The sequence below is a fragment of the Pleurodeles waltl genome, chromosome 2_1 (genome assembly GCF_031143425.1).
Source record: "Pleurodeles waltl isolate 20211129_DDA chromosome 2_1, aPleWal1.hap1.20221129, whole genome shotgun sequence".
Lineage (NCBI taxonomy): Eukaryota > Metazoa > Chordata > Amphibia > Caudata > Salamandridae > Pleurodeles > Pleurodeles waltl.
In genome coordinates, this window is record NC_090438.1 from 736,879,299 (window position 1) to 736,895,297 (window position 15,999).

Here is a 15,999-nt window from a genome sequence, read left to right on the forward strand (position 1 = left end):
TAAGCCGCAACACTTGTCGAGCGACGTTGCACAAGACCTGCAACTCGCCGTTCCACGTTTTTTTCTTTTTTCTTTTTTTTTCGGTTTCCTTCGTTCGTCGGTTCTTCGGTATTGCGCTGTTGATCTGTTCTGATGGTTTTGCCTTATGGATGCTGCGGGTTTGCGTATCCCATGCTCGTCGCCAATGTGAGGAGGGTCCGCGCCCTCATTACTAATAGAAACACACCACACTCGTATACTGTCATACACTGGACTGCCAGGTCAGCAGCCCTTCGTTTATTTAATAACTCGGGCTTGCGCCCGCCCTCTTGTCCTCAGAGGGCAACACAGTATAGGAGAGTCCGGGTGGCTCTCTACATACACTATGTGGTAATAATGCTGAATTTGACCACATAAATGTGTTATTGGCCGCATTCATTTTCACTGGCATGAGAGGTGCTGGGTGGATGTATGCCACCGAGGTGCCCTCTGATAAACCTAGGTGAACAACTCAGAGGTGCTGAGAGCGAAGGTCTGGGTGTAATTTTTGTGCCAAAGATTTCGAAATCCGTCCCTACAGCTCACTCTTGTAGCTTTCTGCTTTCTGCCTCTGTGACGATTTTCGTTTTTCTATTCCTCCGTCAATCCCATATGTGTCTTTTTGCTCGCGGTAAATGCTTGAGGCTGAAAAATAAGTGGCAGCCCTCAAAAACAATTGCGGGTGCCCAGCACCCGAAACCACCGGCTCAAATAAGCAGTGTTGTGCCGCACACAGGAAGACTGCAAGGGCGCGCACAGCACTTATTACTAACCAGTGCAGATTACACTTCTTTCTTCAGAGCTAGTGCCCTCAGGCCGGCAGCAACGCTTTCCTGCTGGGCTATGGTTGCCTCTCTGCATTCCTCCTAATCAGCATCACAAAAACATATAAAGTTCTGCCAATGCCTTCCTTTTATGTGACACTTATCTGCTGCAGTTCCAGCCTACCAGTAAAACAAACACTACTATTTGAAACTAAGTTCATGCCCTGCTTTCACAGCCAGCAAGGAGTACTCTGTTTAGACACCTCTTACAACATGAACAAAGGCCTTCTCAATCTCGCTCAGAATGTAATGAGAGACTGTCTTCAGAGCCACTGTGATTCAAATATTAAAATGTTGCCTCCTACATTTGTTAAAAAGCTATGTTATTTACACTGTACAGATAAAATCATGTGGGAATTAAGTATGTTCATTTAAAGTGTGTGGATTGTTAAATGATGTGCCGCAAAAATCAAATATATTTTCATATGTTGCTTCATTTTTACTTGGGAAAGGTTAAAAATGTAACTTTTATTTGTATATATAGTAAACCTAGTAATATTCTTTTTGAAGAGTTCATTAAAATATAAATCTGCAAGTTCCTACATTTGGATTTGTGGTTTACCCGTGAAGTATAACGCTCATTAATCTATTCGTATGTCGGCGGTGAGATGTCTACTTAAATAATCAAACAAGTTTGTTTTCTGCACTTGAATGGGATATCGATAAAGGTAAGCTCACATTTTGCACTTTGCTATGTTTTAATGAGTGTGTGGACAATGGGTGAGCTTTGAAAATGTTACAATAGCAACAGACAAACCACACCTCTCGATCCCTATTGAAACGTCCTAATTTCTGTAGATATTTTACAGATTTAAATGGAAAGGCATGGAGGAAAGTGAAGTTGTCATATTAGATGAGCTGAATTTTAGGGATACAAAATTGGCATTTTCAGAATTGTGACTTAAACCTGACTTTATCATTAAAGAAGAGTATAAATTACAATCCCTCAGACACAAAACATGAATTTCCTACCTGCTCCCACACAAAAGTAACATGTAATGAGATAACCCAATGTTATCCTAGGAGTGAGGTAGGCCTTGCTGTAGTGAAAAACAAATGTGAGAGTTTTTCCACTACCAGGCAGGTAAAACTTAAAAATACATGTCAAACTTTTTAAGTACACTGCACCTTGCCCTATGGGCTGTTAAGGGCCTACCCTAGTGTAACAGCGAAACTGGGACCTATGTGTATGATGACAGCCTACAGAACCTGGGTCCACAGGAACCATACCCCGGGGGCACGGTAAAGCGCATTGGTACGCATTGAGGAGCATACCGGCGTGAGAACGCCAGAGAAAAAGGACGCAGCAAAACAGAGCCACAAGGGAAAAGGGAGAAGGTAGGTTGTAGAGGGGGACTTAGAGAGACAGTGGGCACTATTTGGATTCCCCAAAACACCAATACAAATAAAAAAGGGGATTGTGCTTAAAAGAAAAAGTGGCCCTAGGGTAATCCTCAAAGCACAATCCTTCAGCACACAGAGGTTGTTTTCTCTCGTTTTCACAGAGCTTAATTGTTACCCTTGCATGCCACTAAGAGAAGAAGAAAACACAAATAAGAACTCCAGACAATACTTACCTGAAACAGGGCTTTTATTTTTTTTCCTCCCTCTCCTCTATGATCCTGGGTGACGAGGAACTTGGAGGCCATTGGGACATTACCGTGATGAAAGATGCTGCACATAAGAAAATTGGAAGAAAGAAAAGGGAACCAACAAAGCCAACTGCATTGACCTATTCCCAGAAGAAGCGTTAATTTTTGGTTCTTTTATTTTTGAATTAAGGGTCCAGTAATAAACATCACGATTATACCGCAGATACCACCCTCAGTGTGTTCCTTGTACACCTAGGTATGACTTTTATGCATTAAAAAGAAATATTTAGGCCTGGCAAAAAGGTTTATTTTGCCAGGTTGAAATGACAGTTTAAATCTACACACACAAGCTGCAATAACAGTTGTTCTTGACATGAGACTTGTGTTGTTTTATGGGAGGGGATTACAACATGATTATGGACCTGGTTATAGAGAGATACAAACTGCTGCCCCAGGGCTTGCATGTTAGGTTCCACTTTGCAGAGTACAATAAACAGTAGCAGTTAATCAAGTCTTGGCAGGCCCTACATCCAGAAAGTTCTCTTTTTACTCACTGATGCATGATGTTTACACTATACTGGACATGTTTCTATCCAGGCTCCATGGTGACTGGGAGCTAGAGAGAGCAGAGTACTTAGGCCGCACCCTGTCAGATCATAGACCGTTGTTACTGACCTTAGCCAAAAAAGGAAGTCAGATCCACATTTTCTACATCAAGACTGAACACCTATGCCCTTTTGGAACCAGTGTTCGGGGAAGATGTAGGCTCCCACATTATACATTATTTTAAAGAGAATGAGGAACCTAACAATAATGTCTTAAGGAAGTGGGACTTGTTTAAGGTGATCATTCTGGGACTATGCCTAAAAAAGCATATGGGATCAAGCAGACAATTGTGTGCTGGATATTGAAGGAGGGAGGTATACTTCGGGATATTAAAAAGGCAACGGTACATACCTCTGACATTATCACGTGTGACTCAAAGAATATCTAAACCTGGTAGATAGCCTGAGTGAAGTTCGCTAAAAAGAATATTTAACCTGTCAACACACAGAGAGTGACAGAACGGACCAAATGTTGGCCTGGCTACTACTACCCATTTCGGACAGATCTCTGCTCTGTTTCATGGGAACAGAAGGCGTTTGCATTCTGGACTCACAGGATTTAATTAATCAAACATTCATGGCCTTTTACAAGTCACTAGATTCGGTTCCAAGGAATACTGGAACGGACAGAACAAGTGCCTTACTTCAGGGACCAACACTACCAACACTTAATGCCATTCAGAGGGAGTTCTTAGCAGGTCCCATAGCCACACCAGAAATGAATAAAACCATTGAAATGGTGGCTTATGTGAAGTCACCTGGTACAGGCGGTTTTCCGTCAGAGTTTTACTTGACATACAGGGCTGAGCTGGCTCCCAAATTGCTGCTTATGAACCGGGATGCGACTCGGAGAGGGGTTCTCCATGAACAGACTTGTACTTCCACAATAATGTTACTTCTGGACCCAGGCCAGGACCTGCTAGATGTGCTATTGTATAGGCTGTTGTCACTACTCTACGCGGAGAACAAAATGCAAGGAAAATTATTAGCAAATGAAGTGGCACAAGTGTTTGGCTCCCTAATACACCTGAACCAGAGCACACATAAATGAATTTGAGGCACATTTTTCACAAAATAGATGGGGCTCCAGGACCCAGTCTGCATCACTGGTGATATGATTAGATATAGAAAAGCCTTTGACATGTTTACTTGATCCTTCCTGTTCGATGTATTGGGTCGCATAGGATTGGGCAATGGCTTCTTGAAATGGTTAAACTGCTGTATGTCGAGCCCAGTGCAAGAGTTAAAACTGGTATGCACAGCCTCCCCACTGATTTGGTGTGTGTGTTCTGGAACAGAGCGTGCACATTGAGTATCATTCTATTGAATGAGTCATAAATTATTTCTCTTTACTCATATGATGTTTTATTGTATCTCCGAGATCCAAGTGGAGTAAGTCTCATCTTTTTCCTGTACACATGTCTTCCGTGGACTGCCCCTTGCGGGGTATTCCCAGCAAGATAACCTGCCCCCACACACTTTTAAATACTTAAGTGACAAAAGTCACAAAGATGAGCAACTGATATAAGTTAGTCAGGGTAGAGCAGTCTCTTCGATTATTTCTTTTTTTGATTTTTTGAATGGGGTGCCTTTTTCCCTCATGGGGAGGGTGGCTATTGTTAAGATACTGATATTGCTTTGCCTATTAAATTTCTTCCATGCACTTCTGGTAATATTGAAGCAGTTGTTCTTCAAGGAGTTGCATGGGCTCTTTTTGGATCTTTTCTGGACCAACAAACAGAAAAGATTGGCAGTGGGGAAAATGATGCTGCAACTGAATTTGGAAGATGCAGGTCTGCTATTGTTGAAAATGTATTATCTGTAAACACAGTTGGTCTGGGTGGCCAGCTGGATAGGGGCACTTCACGAGCGGGATACATTGATGATCATGAGTTCCATGGGGGCTTCACATTGCTTCAAGTGGTTTAAGATACTGTGACCCCTTTGAGAGAACTGCCAAAGGCGTTTAGGGTAGTTAAACACTGTTGGCTTAAATACACACATCACATAAGCGGGACTATGGAGTGGAGATGACTGCTGCAGGCTGGTGGAAGGTTTTGGAGCAGGTAACTAGAAATGTCAGGTTTAAATTTACCCACATCAATCATATCCATCAGATGTATTTGTCACCTTACAGAAATTCACTGATGTGTTCAGGTATGGATGATTCTTGCCCATGTTGTCACCAGCTTATGCAAGATTCTATCATATGGTTTGGGAATGTGGTCAAATATAGTCATACTGAGAAGACACATTGTAAATATTATTATAGAGGTTATGAATTTGGAAATTGTTTGACACATTAACAATGCTTATTGTGCATGAGCTATAGAACTCAACACCAGAATAAGACTTACGGCTGTATTGATCTTATCCTGGTAATCGCTAGGCGCAATATAGCTATGAACTGGAAAGTCAAGAAGGCCCCCAAGGTACAAAGATGGGTACAAGATGTTCTACAATGGTCGAAATCTGAGCTGGCCAATCATACACGCTGCATCCCATAACAAGATAAGATGGGGGCCATCAGGCGTGACATGGAAACACTTCCTACATAGGATCACAATATAAACAACCTCCTTCCAACCACACACCCTACAGGGTGAAGCATGCTACTCATGTAGACAGGCACTTCACCACCCCACATAGGTATAGTTAGTGCTATGTAAATGCTACAATACAATATGATACTGGAATTGAGCAGAAGTCACAATAAAGGAGCTCCCCTGGACTCCTGGGGCAGGCTTTGGGGGCAAATCTGATCTACGACACCCATGACAATCTTCCCTCCACATTGTTTGTGGCTTAAACACTGTACCTGTGACAATTTTTATTTTAGGTTGTCATGTTCCCATTATTATTATATATATATATGACAGCCCCAGTTCTAATCCTTGTTTATACATAACTGGATGCAAGGGAGGGCTGGGGTGGAGGTTTCTCTTATACATCACGTTTGTTCCATTTATTTTCTTTCACAATTCAAACTAGATTCCTCGACCAAATGGGCACTGGCTTTGACATAGTGTCACTAGCGCATCCCCCTCTGTAAATTCTATGCATCAGTGTTGTCCATGTAGTTGCATAAATATTTGCATTGAATATTTGATAACATAGATGTATGTTATTGGCTAACAGCCAACAGAGAAAGATAAAAAAAGGTACATACTCATGCCACCTTGGTACACAGAGGGTTCATTGGAGGGATTATCAAATAACTGAACTTGCTTTGTTAGTCTAAATAATGCTTTTAGTAGCTGAATTTTACACAAAATAAACCTAAGATATTCGATTTGTAATAAAAAAGTCATAACTGGTAGAGAACATCTCTTCAGTCAGAAGAACACATTACATGTAGTGGTCCAACTAGTATGTCAATGCTGACTAGAAAAAAACATAAGTAAATAATTAAATTGGATTGTGACTTCATTTCAGTCATCAACTATTGAAAACTATGTGTTGCTATTTTTGTACATTTGCTAGACAATTGCCGCTGTCCAAGATTGTCTAGACGGAAAAGTCCTCTGTATGGTGATAGATATGTACCCATGCATGAGTGCCCAACTGTACAATTGTCTGGCGCCTTTATGCTGATGATTTTTGTTGTCAGAGACAAACATGGATCATGCCTGTGGGCCCTGACTTAGGCCTGTCTCATGGACTGCGGTCTTGGTGGATGGGGAGGTGCGCCCAAAGCCCTACCCTCATGGTGCTGTGAGGTTACTGCCTTCACCAGGAATTAAGCAGCATAATATCGCCGACGGCTGCACCATACTGCATAATGACAGTAGGAGTGAACAGGTCCTTTCTAACCCGTGTCACTGGAGTGAGGCTTACAGGCTCAATTACTTTTTAAAATTCCACTGCTGTGTGCTTAGCTTGCATCTTGCCTACATAATTAGATGTGACGTGCTGCACAGTACAGGAGCGGTGACTCTGCACTGGTTGTATGTGTGCCTGGGAGGGTTCAATACAGTACAGGGTTAGAGCAGTATTATGCAGTGAGTGCATGGTAAATGCATGTACTGGATGCATGTGTACCTGTGAGGAACACAGTACATAAGTAATGTAGTGCTATGCTGTGCGTGCATGGTGAGTGAATATTCTGGGTGTATGTGTATCTGCAAGGAGTACCATACAGGAAGGGTACAGAGTTGTGCAGCACACACACAGTGAATTTGTGTGCCTGCTGCATGTGTGCTTGTAAGTGGTAACACAGAAAGGCTACAGTACTGACAAGTGTGCGCAGAGGAATTGTTTATGCTGACGGCATGTGTGTCAGTGGTGGCACATTACATGGAGGCTGCAGTGCTTGATAGAGTGTGTGCTGTGTACGTACACTGAGCGCAAGTGTGCCTGTGATGGTACATTACATGGAGGACCCTGGGTTCCATTTTGGGAAGCCCAGGACTGCTTGGTGAATACATAGAGAGGTAGAGAAATCCCCCATACAGATTTCTGTATTGCTGCATTCCTGTGAGCAGGGTGGAAACATTAGAGGTGGGAGAGCAAGGCTCCCCCTGTACCCTTAAATGGGTGCTCTTTGATTCAGTGAGAAATTTCAAGGAAGGGCCTGGACATATCTTAGGAAGGAGATTGGGCTTATGGGGGGAATCATAAAAAGTAGGACCAGGAGCCTAGGATTAACTTTGATGCACATATCACTGTGGCTGACAATCAGGTGTGAACTCTAGTCACTTCAATGGCCTGTGCTGTGGGACTGTCGGCTTCGGAGTCTTTCTTGCTGTGCCAGGTGGCCTTTCAAAAGGAAGGGTGAGAGGAGAAGTATGTAGTGGGAAAGAAGCAGAACCGCAACATATACCTTCAAAGACCCACACGAAAATCACATTTGGTGTCTGGAAATGAACTGTAAGAAGGGAAGATTAAGACACCAAAAATGGTAATCTGCCAAGCAGCCAGGCAGGCTGTAGAGAGGAAACTCTGCAAGACTTCTGCCTGTCACTAGGACTGGGGCCAATGCCTGCTAGTCTCCCTGCTGAGTGAGGGGACATTACCAGGGAAACCAAGACCACCTTCTCTGGAGCCTGGAGCACAAGAGCCCCAACCTCATGGGGGAATGTGTTGTTGTCTGTAAATGTTGTAACCTTCCTTTGCATGAGTAGAGTTAGAAATAAAATATTTATTTCAGCCTAAAAAAGGAAGTATTTGCCTGGACATTGATTTATTGCTACTTCTGTGCGTTCTGTGAGTTACGAGTCATGATCATTAACCTGTATCTACACCTCCCACAACCGAGGGAGCCATGCACTGCTCGACCACATCTATCACTGAGAGTCAGGTGCAGAAAGGGCACTTTGCCTAGTTCCTTAGAATCCATGGTCAGCGGGGCCCAGGATATATGGAGTCAAAGCCCTCAACCCCCACGGTTGGACCCAGAATCCCCTGCATGTCCTAAGGCCCTCTGAAAAGGATTCTGACAGAGATTAGGGTCTCCAGAGAAACAGATAAAAATAATGAAGTATTACATTTTAGGGAAATGTATTCAGCATCCGCTTTTGTGTTAAACAAGTGTACTAAGCTCTTATCAATTCTCTTATCTTACTTTGAATTAAGGCCTTTAAACACAAAGAAACAGGCCTTCAATCCATTCACATTCTTTATTGAAGGAACATGTAACAGTTAAAAACAAACCAAGGCAGATGAAATTCCAGATTAGAGAAATCAGCCACTGATGGAGAAAAACATTTAAAAAACTGCACTGGGAATCCTGATTTCCAACACCGAAGACACACTTCCTGGCCAAGTTCAATATTATTGTCATCCTGGGAAAATATTTTATAAACACAAGTTTAGGATGAATTAATCAGCCAGTAGTTACTTTGCAGAGTGGAACGTGTATACCAATGCACAATGGCTTGGCAAGTACTAGAACAACCTTTAGTATGGGAGGACACTATACTTTGCTCTTAGACTTATCTGACCAAAAAGAAGGAAAGTGATCTCTTGAAATAAGCGAATGAGTACCACGTTATGAGGCTGACTTTCAATGAAGGAAGTTCTTTATAAATATTGAACTTCGCGTCTACTGAATTTGGGGTCCATGTTCAAATCATTTTCAGACATGTACCTCTCAGCACATCTTATCAGGGGAGGCTCCTCCACAGGGGCGGAGGAGCGTCATCCCACCGCCAGCAGCGGCACCTGCAAACCTTTTTCCCATAAAACGATCATAAACTATGTTTATGATCGTTTTGGAGGGAAAAGGGGCGGGGCCACTGGGTGACGAGTGTGAGCGCATGTGTGTTTGGGCGCCCGTCTCGGGCCGGCCAAACACACATGTGCACAGGGCTCTCTTCAGCCCAGCAACACGGTTGCTGGGCAGGAGAGAGCCTGCACAGGCTCCCAGTCTGTCTGGGAGCGCCCAGCCAGGGCACTCCCAGCCAATCCTGATGCTGCTCTAAGCAGCATCAGGATTGGCGCAGGGCAGGCTAGGAGTCTGTGCCTGCCTCGCCAGCGAGACGGAGGAGCAGAGGAGTGGCGCAGGAGAGGAGGTAAGTGGTTTAAAAAAATATTTTTTTGTAATTTAATTATCCCCTCGCACATGCGTGCACCCCGCCCCCATCCATCAGCGCGAGCCGCGACTGCATTTTATGCTGTAATTGAATCTTCATTCTGCCTTGGAGATAGTATGGGGATACTGGATTTACATTTGCCAGGGTTAGATTGAAGGGTATGAGGTGTAACTGGCTTGGACTGCAGCCTAAGAATGCAAGACTTGTCTCTTTTGAAGCTGTGGGCATCTAGCCTGTGAGCTATTGATCTCACCCCTCTCCTCTTTCTAAAACTGAGATACCCGCTCATAGAAAATACAACGCACACTCGTCCTTAGGGCGCTGGAAGGTTATTATATACTGACCAAACCTCATTCAGTGCTCCTGTACTTACAAGCACTGCAGATGCCCCGACATAGCAGCATTCAACTGTAACCACTTGACAGACCTTCTTGTGCCCCTACCCTGTTAGTTAGGGTGAAATCGAGATGTATTGCCAGAGCTTCAGTTCATTGGAAGGCACATCTCTACCACCAAGCATTGCAGGATCCATTGCTTTGTCATTAACACATGAAGGCAGTTTTATCTGTGTATCACAAAGCTAACTAGGCACACAACATTGCTCAGTAAATTATTCTCCAGATAGCATTATTAATTCTACTGCCAAGTTGATTTCAACATTCTTGTAAGCCTAGTGGCTTTTATCTGGACACATCAGCATTCACATTATATCAATCGTGAAGATTGTCAGCTTTTCCTTTCACTGATAATTTACAACTGCTGAATAATGACCCACATCTAGCGCGTTGTCAAGGCAAATAGATAAAATCAACAACATTTTACTAACAACAGGGAGTGAGTTGGAAAACACATGCACTCTCTTGGTACATAAGTACTTATCTGGAAGTGACCAGCCGAATGAAAGAAGGCAACCAATCAGAGAGACATTAAAGAGGGTATTTTCCAAGGAAGGGACAAACTGGGGATGGACAAGATGGGACAAGGGAAGACATCAAATAAAAATCAAGCAAATAACAATAACAATAAAGCAAATGAATGGGCGGACTGTAAGCCCCTGTAAGTATTTGGTAAGCCTACAAACAGGTCTTTTGCAACCAGGTAGTCAACACTATCTGGTACGCTTGATCGTAACAACCTTTGTTCAACAAAGACATAACTTTTCTCCTTCTTCTAGGAACCATAACATGCTACTACTGACAAACAGGCACTTGCCTTGCCTGGGACAAGTGAGTGGTCTAAGAAGGATCACAGTTTCGTGAAGCAACAAATGATGAGTGAAAGGTGTAACGATCAATGACTGAACGGACGCATTTATTTATGTGTTAATAAGTCACAGCTCTGTCAGCTCTGCAATCCTCCATGATATAAGCACCACTATGCGCTGCGCAAAGCTAGCAGTGATAAAACAACAGAATTTCTCAGGTCTATCTTCCAAGAATTCAGGGAAGGATTTCACAGATCTGTGCCTCATAAATAGAGAATGCATACACTTGATTCAATGCAAATTGTCAATGCTCGTCATTTTTAATTTTCTTTCGTCTCTCACCTGAAATTGTACTTTTTGGTCAATGTGATCAACATAAAACTGCTTGAGGAAGCGCTCGTCTTCACTCCAGAAGAGACGGATATCAGGAATCTGGTAAAGTATCATGGCCAACCTTTCCAGTCCCAAACCAAAGGCCCAGCCGATCTTCCCATGAGCACCAGCTGTAAGTAACAGACACACATAAAAGAACTTAGAAAAGGAAGATTAAAGATTACAAATGCAAGATGAATTACTTTACAAACACCACGTAAAGAAGTATGGAAAACACGTGCCAACATTTCAATATTTCATGAATCCAACAGTGCAGTTTAGGAAATGCAACCTTTACATTTTGTATAATTTCCCATTAGACCCTGCCTGTTCGCTTACCTGTTAGAAAAATGCATAGAATTGATTGTCATGATTCCATTAAGAAGAAATTTTGGGCGTTAAACAGGGTCGGTGTGTTTTACAATGATCGCATTATTGTCACACATTCAGACCTTAAGCTGGTGCATAGATTTGTTGCCTTGCATTAGGGTAATAAGATTCTACATACCATAACATATGATTCCAAGTCCATTTACATCTATATACATTTCTCACATTATGGCCTGTCTTGGGGAATGTGGGTGGGAGGTGGGAGGGACTTCAATAGACAGCAATTGTCTCTAACCGATATGTTCAAATCTTGCAAGAGTTTGTCAAGAGAGTTCAGAGTGGCTTGTGCTGTTATTGCCAGGTGTTCTCCTGACTGATGGCAACAAAAGTAGTAAGGTGCATTTACAGTAAAAGGCCAACTTACATTAATAAGAGTGAATGAAGTAAGGAAATAATCCCCCACCCTTGAAGACAAAGGGTATTCTCACACTAGAGGAAATAAAGGGATCATGGGTCCAAACTGAGGCAGCTTAGCATGCCAATGGGCATGAGATTTCAGACTGGGCCATCTATGGCAAAACCTAGTGGAATGAGGTAGGGATCAGGCACATAAACCCCCCTTCCACCACAGCCTCTTAAATATAGTCCATTAATCCATAAACTAAGCCCTCATCACCCAACAATGAATGAAGGAATTTCCCAAATGTATGGTCATGATGCTCTGATATAACCTAGATTTTGGATTTTTAGTCTGCTAATAACCATATTTTTAGGCCATAGTGTGCTCCACATCCTAAAACCAGAGTAGTACTGATTGCTCCCACTTATATTCTGTATCTAGTCAATAGGTAGAGTAGGTATGCTGCGACCAGTAAAAGACATTCCTGTACAGGTTACCAGCGAGAATATGATACTCTCTTCTTTTCTCCACCGGTGCAGCATAACACTGACTGTAAAATACCTCACTGTAGTACGGCAAAAACAAACATAATGGTTACCACAACATACAACTTCCAGAACACATGAAGAATTTGTGAAGAATCTTGTTGGTACACATTACGTGGAAACTCAACTACTCTGCTCAACTACTCTACATAAAAAAATGAATTTAACAAGCTAGACCATCCTACTTAACCAGAGAGTGTTCTACTCATTTTCTTCTTCAAATGATAGTTTCTGGGTCAGTCACCCTCTAGTCTCTGTTCCTTAATTCACTCCTGTTCGTAGTCCCTGTGTTTTGATAGGTCGCTGAAACTGTAGGCATTCACTTTCACCAAATGTGTAATTAAAGAAAATCCCAGGTTGAGAAAAGAATCAAGTTTAAATTAATCATCTTGATAACCTGCTGGATGGTCTGCGATGCCGATATAGTTCATGGATGCGATTTTGTGAAAATAAAATTAAACCAAAGCGTCATAGACCTTTGTCAATCATGACCAGTCATTAATGATTCCAATCACTTTGTAGTGTAGATTTCTTGTATGTTGTTGCATTTTTCAAATCTGGGAAGAGGTCGAATTTAAGTTATACAGGGGAGAGTAAAAAAATAGCAGGATACATCTAAGGAATAAACACACATTCTAATGTATTGTAAATGCCTGTATTATGATGAAAACCTCACTTTGCACCATATGCTAGCAGTGTTTAGAAGGTGAGATGTGACCAGATAGAACAGCCATATTTACATGATAAGAACTATTCTGCCATAAGGGTTGGTAAGGCGCTCTATATTGGGCTAAACACGGGATCCAACGAAGACAAAATAGTGCTCATCTTGCAACTGATACTCAAAATATTATTGGACAACAAACAGTAAGAGGGGTCTGATTGACCACCAAATAATAGATTGAAAAGGACAAAAAGGCGACCGCTGTGGTAAAGGAATAGCAGTTACATCACATAAACAAACACAAACATCGATGCAAATGTATATTGTAAAGGAGCCAGTTTATTTAAAGAACATTCCAAGCAAAAGGACTCTGGACCAGATAATCACAAATGTGCCTTTAAATATGGGTATCGGTTTGGAAATCCATTTGCCAATTTGAAAATGTAAGAAATACTTTGCAAAGAAAACAAACATATTTATGGAAAGAAACCCGATATAGAAATGTACAGCTATGAAACAAATGAAAAATCGTGAGGGCATTTTTTACATTCAATACCACAAAGAGCTTAATCATGGTGCAAAGTCAGTTAAAATGAGATAAAGGGGGGAAATTTTGATTCTAAGACACAATATAAGGACGAGGACTTCGGCTAAGGGCTTAAACGGCAAGGTATGTGAATATCTGAGAATCTTTCACTTTTGTTTTTCAAGCTGTAGTAGTATCTCCAACGTGTGTACTACCCATGGATACACGGACATGAATTTACTGTTTTTTTTAATTTTTATAAAAGGCAGTGCTACACATACACAACACCTACCAATGTTTTTCCAACCAACCACCGCCACCGAGCGCAAGTCTGAAACCTTTAGTGAAGCCCTTTTGCAGCACAATAAGACCAACCAAGCCTTCAGCCAAGGGGTTGTTGATGTGAGCTATAAGCATCCACTGCAGGGGTGTGAATTTGATCTGAGTCACAGGTCCACTAAGCCTTTCTACCTTCCGAGGTTGATAAAATGAGCACCACTGAGCTGGGCAGCAATAAACGTCTGTCATTCAGCGCAAAGAGTTGAATGTGTGTTTTACAATTACGCTATGTTAACAAACTACTCATTCTTTGAACTATGGATATTTGGCAAGTAACAAGGTATTTTTGTCACAAGGTACATACAGTCCACGATTGCACGATTGCTAACTTTCAACAGAACACAAACCACTACCACACTAGAGTGCATCTCCTTCGCAAGGATGCTGAGCAAAGGACTACTGCAAAATATAGCCTTGAATTCGAGTCAAACTCGTGTCTCTACAGAGCTCGACTAGAAGCTAAACACTTTCACAATTACGGCCATGCTGCAAGCAGGAAGAGCCTTGATATCATTAGCGTTGGCTGCCTATGGCGCACAGGCCGCATGGTACAGGAAAGTCAACACAAAACTCAAGCAACCGTGCAGGTTCATTTTAGAAGCTCTAGAGCCTTCCTTTTGACCGTGAAGAGAGTCATGTTTTTGATCAAAATACATTTCATAAAAATAATTTAAGGATGCTAGACTGACTCCCCGAAATATAGTTTCTGTTGCTTTAGGGTGCCTTTAATAACACTCATGGAGAGGCTGCTGCATAGTGGTGCCTAAAACATAGTACAATAACACCCAAAGTGGTCGCCTTAAATGAAACTGAAATACGAGAGTGGTTGAACAGGTCACATGTTACCCTGGGGTAGAGTGCTGCTACAAACAAATGCAAAGTAAATAAACATCTGTATAGTTTAATGTGACCTTTCAAAGCAATGTTTTTCAGAATGTTAGAGCAGAGAGGCAAGTATAGCAACTCTAAAGTCTCTATGGAACCCTATGTTCTTGATATCTGGAAATGTCAACACCCCCTAAACCTGTGACCGGAGAAGAAGCAATTAGGCTCTTTACACCCGTCAATGGCTTAGATGGCACCACCTTAGTCATGGGATGGACCTCTCTTCAAATATTTTGTGTCCTTGAGAAGTTAAGCAAAAACTGCATAAGAACTGGGCGCGACAATTCAACATAGTGACAACATAGTTCTCACTGGAGGAACATATTGTGTGCTTCAACATTCTCCTCCCTATCAACGTATGTCTTTTCTGTCCTACACCCTTCCATCCTCAGGCTCCTGATGGGGTATGAAGGTTTAACACTGTTCGAGTTACATACATTTTGGCTTTAAGTGATAGGCTCTCCACTCCATTCATAGCAGCCCTTACGTTTCTGATGCCCAGATTCAAAAGGAACAGTTCCACACAACTAGGTTGTTTTATCTCTCCATTTTGGATAATGGGAAACCTTATGACAGCACCATAAAGGATTCACACGTCCTTCCAGTCACTATTTGTGACCCTGTAGGGCTGCAGTGTGGAAAATCAAGACTTGATTCAATTTAAAATTCTTTATTCGATGCAAACAAGTTGACCATGAAAGAGCAATTTATACACTATCAACAACAGTGATAAAAACGAAATGGAATAAGAGGATTAATTCCCTCAATTAAAACAATAATATGAAACGTTCTAAATCAAGAATTACATACATCATGCATAAGAATTTTAACATTGTTTTATAATCCATAAGATTTTTCTCAATAAAAAAAGATTTCAAATAAAATCGTGTCAACCCATCATAAAAACTACAGAAAAGAATGAAGTGCTTAGTGCTTTGCTTAGAAATACTATCACATGGACAAGGGATCATCTCTCTGGGTAATTGTTTTTAACAGTAGAGAGGATTTAAAAATGCACAATTCCCATCCGCAGCCTAGTTAAAATTAACCGGTGCCGACGGCGTGTGATCGTAGACAGGTAGGTTGAAAACCTTCACTAAATGAAAATGAAATATATGAGCAAATTGTAGAGTTCCCTCCTTCGGTAATCGCCAGTTTTTCA

At 41.9% G+C, this 15,999-nt stretch overlaps 1 protein-coding gene across 7 annotated transcripts in view; it reads right to left on the reverse strand.

Annotated features, from left to right (window-relative positions):
* FARS2 (phenylalanyl-tRNA synthetase 2, mitochondrial) overlaps nucleotides 1–15,999 on the reverse strand; it is a 1,511,864-nt gene that overhangs the window by 538,529 nt on the left and 957,336 nt on the right. For all 7 annotated transcript variants that reach the window (XM_069217436.1, XM_069217450.1, XM_069217415.1 and 4 more), the window contains one exon: nucleotides 11,119–11,279. In XM_069217436.1, coding sequence (XP_069073537.1) covers nucleotides 11,119–11,279 — 161 coding nt within the window. The remainder of the gene's footprint in view (nucleotides 1–11,118; nucleotides 11,280–15,999) is intronic.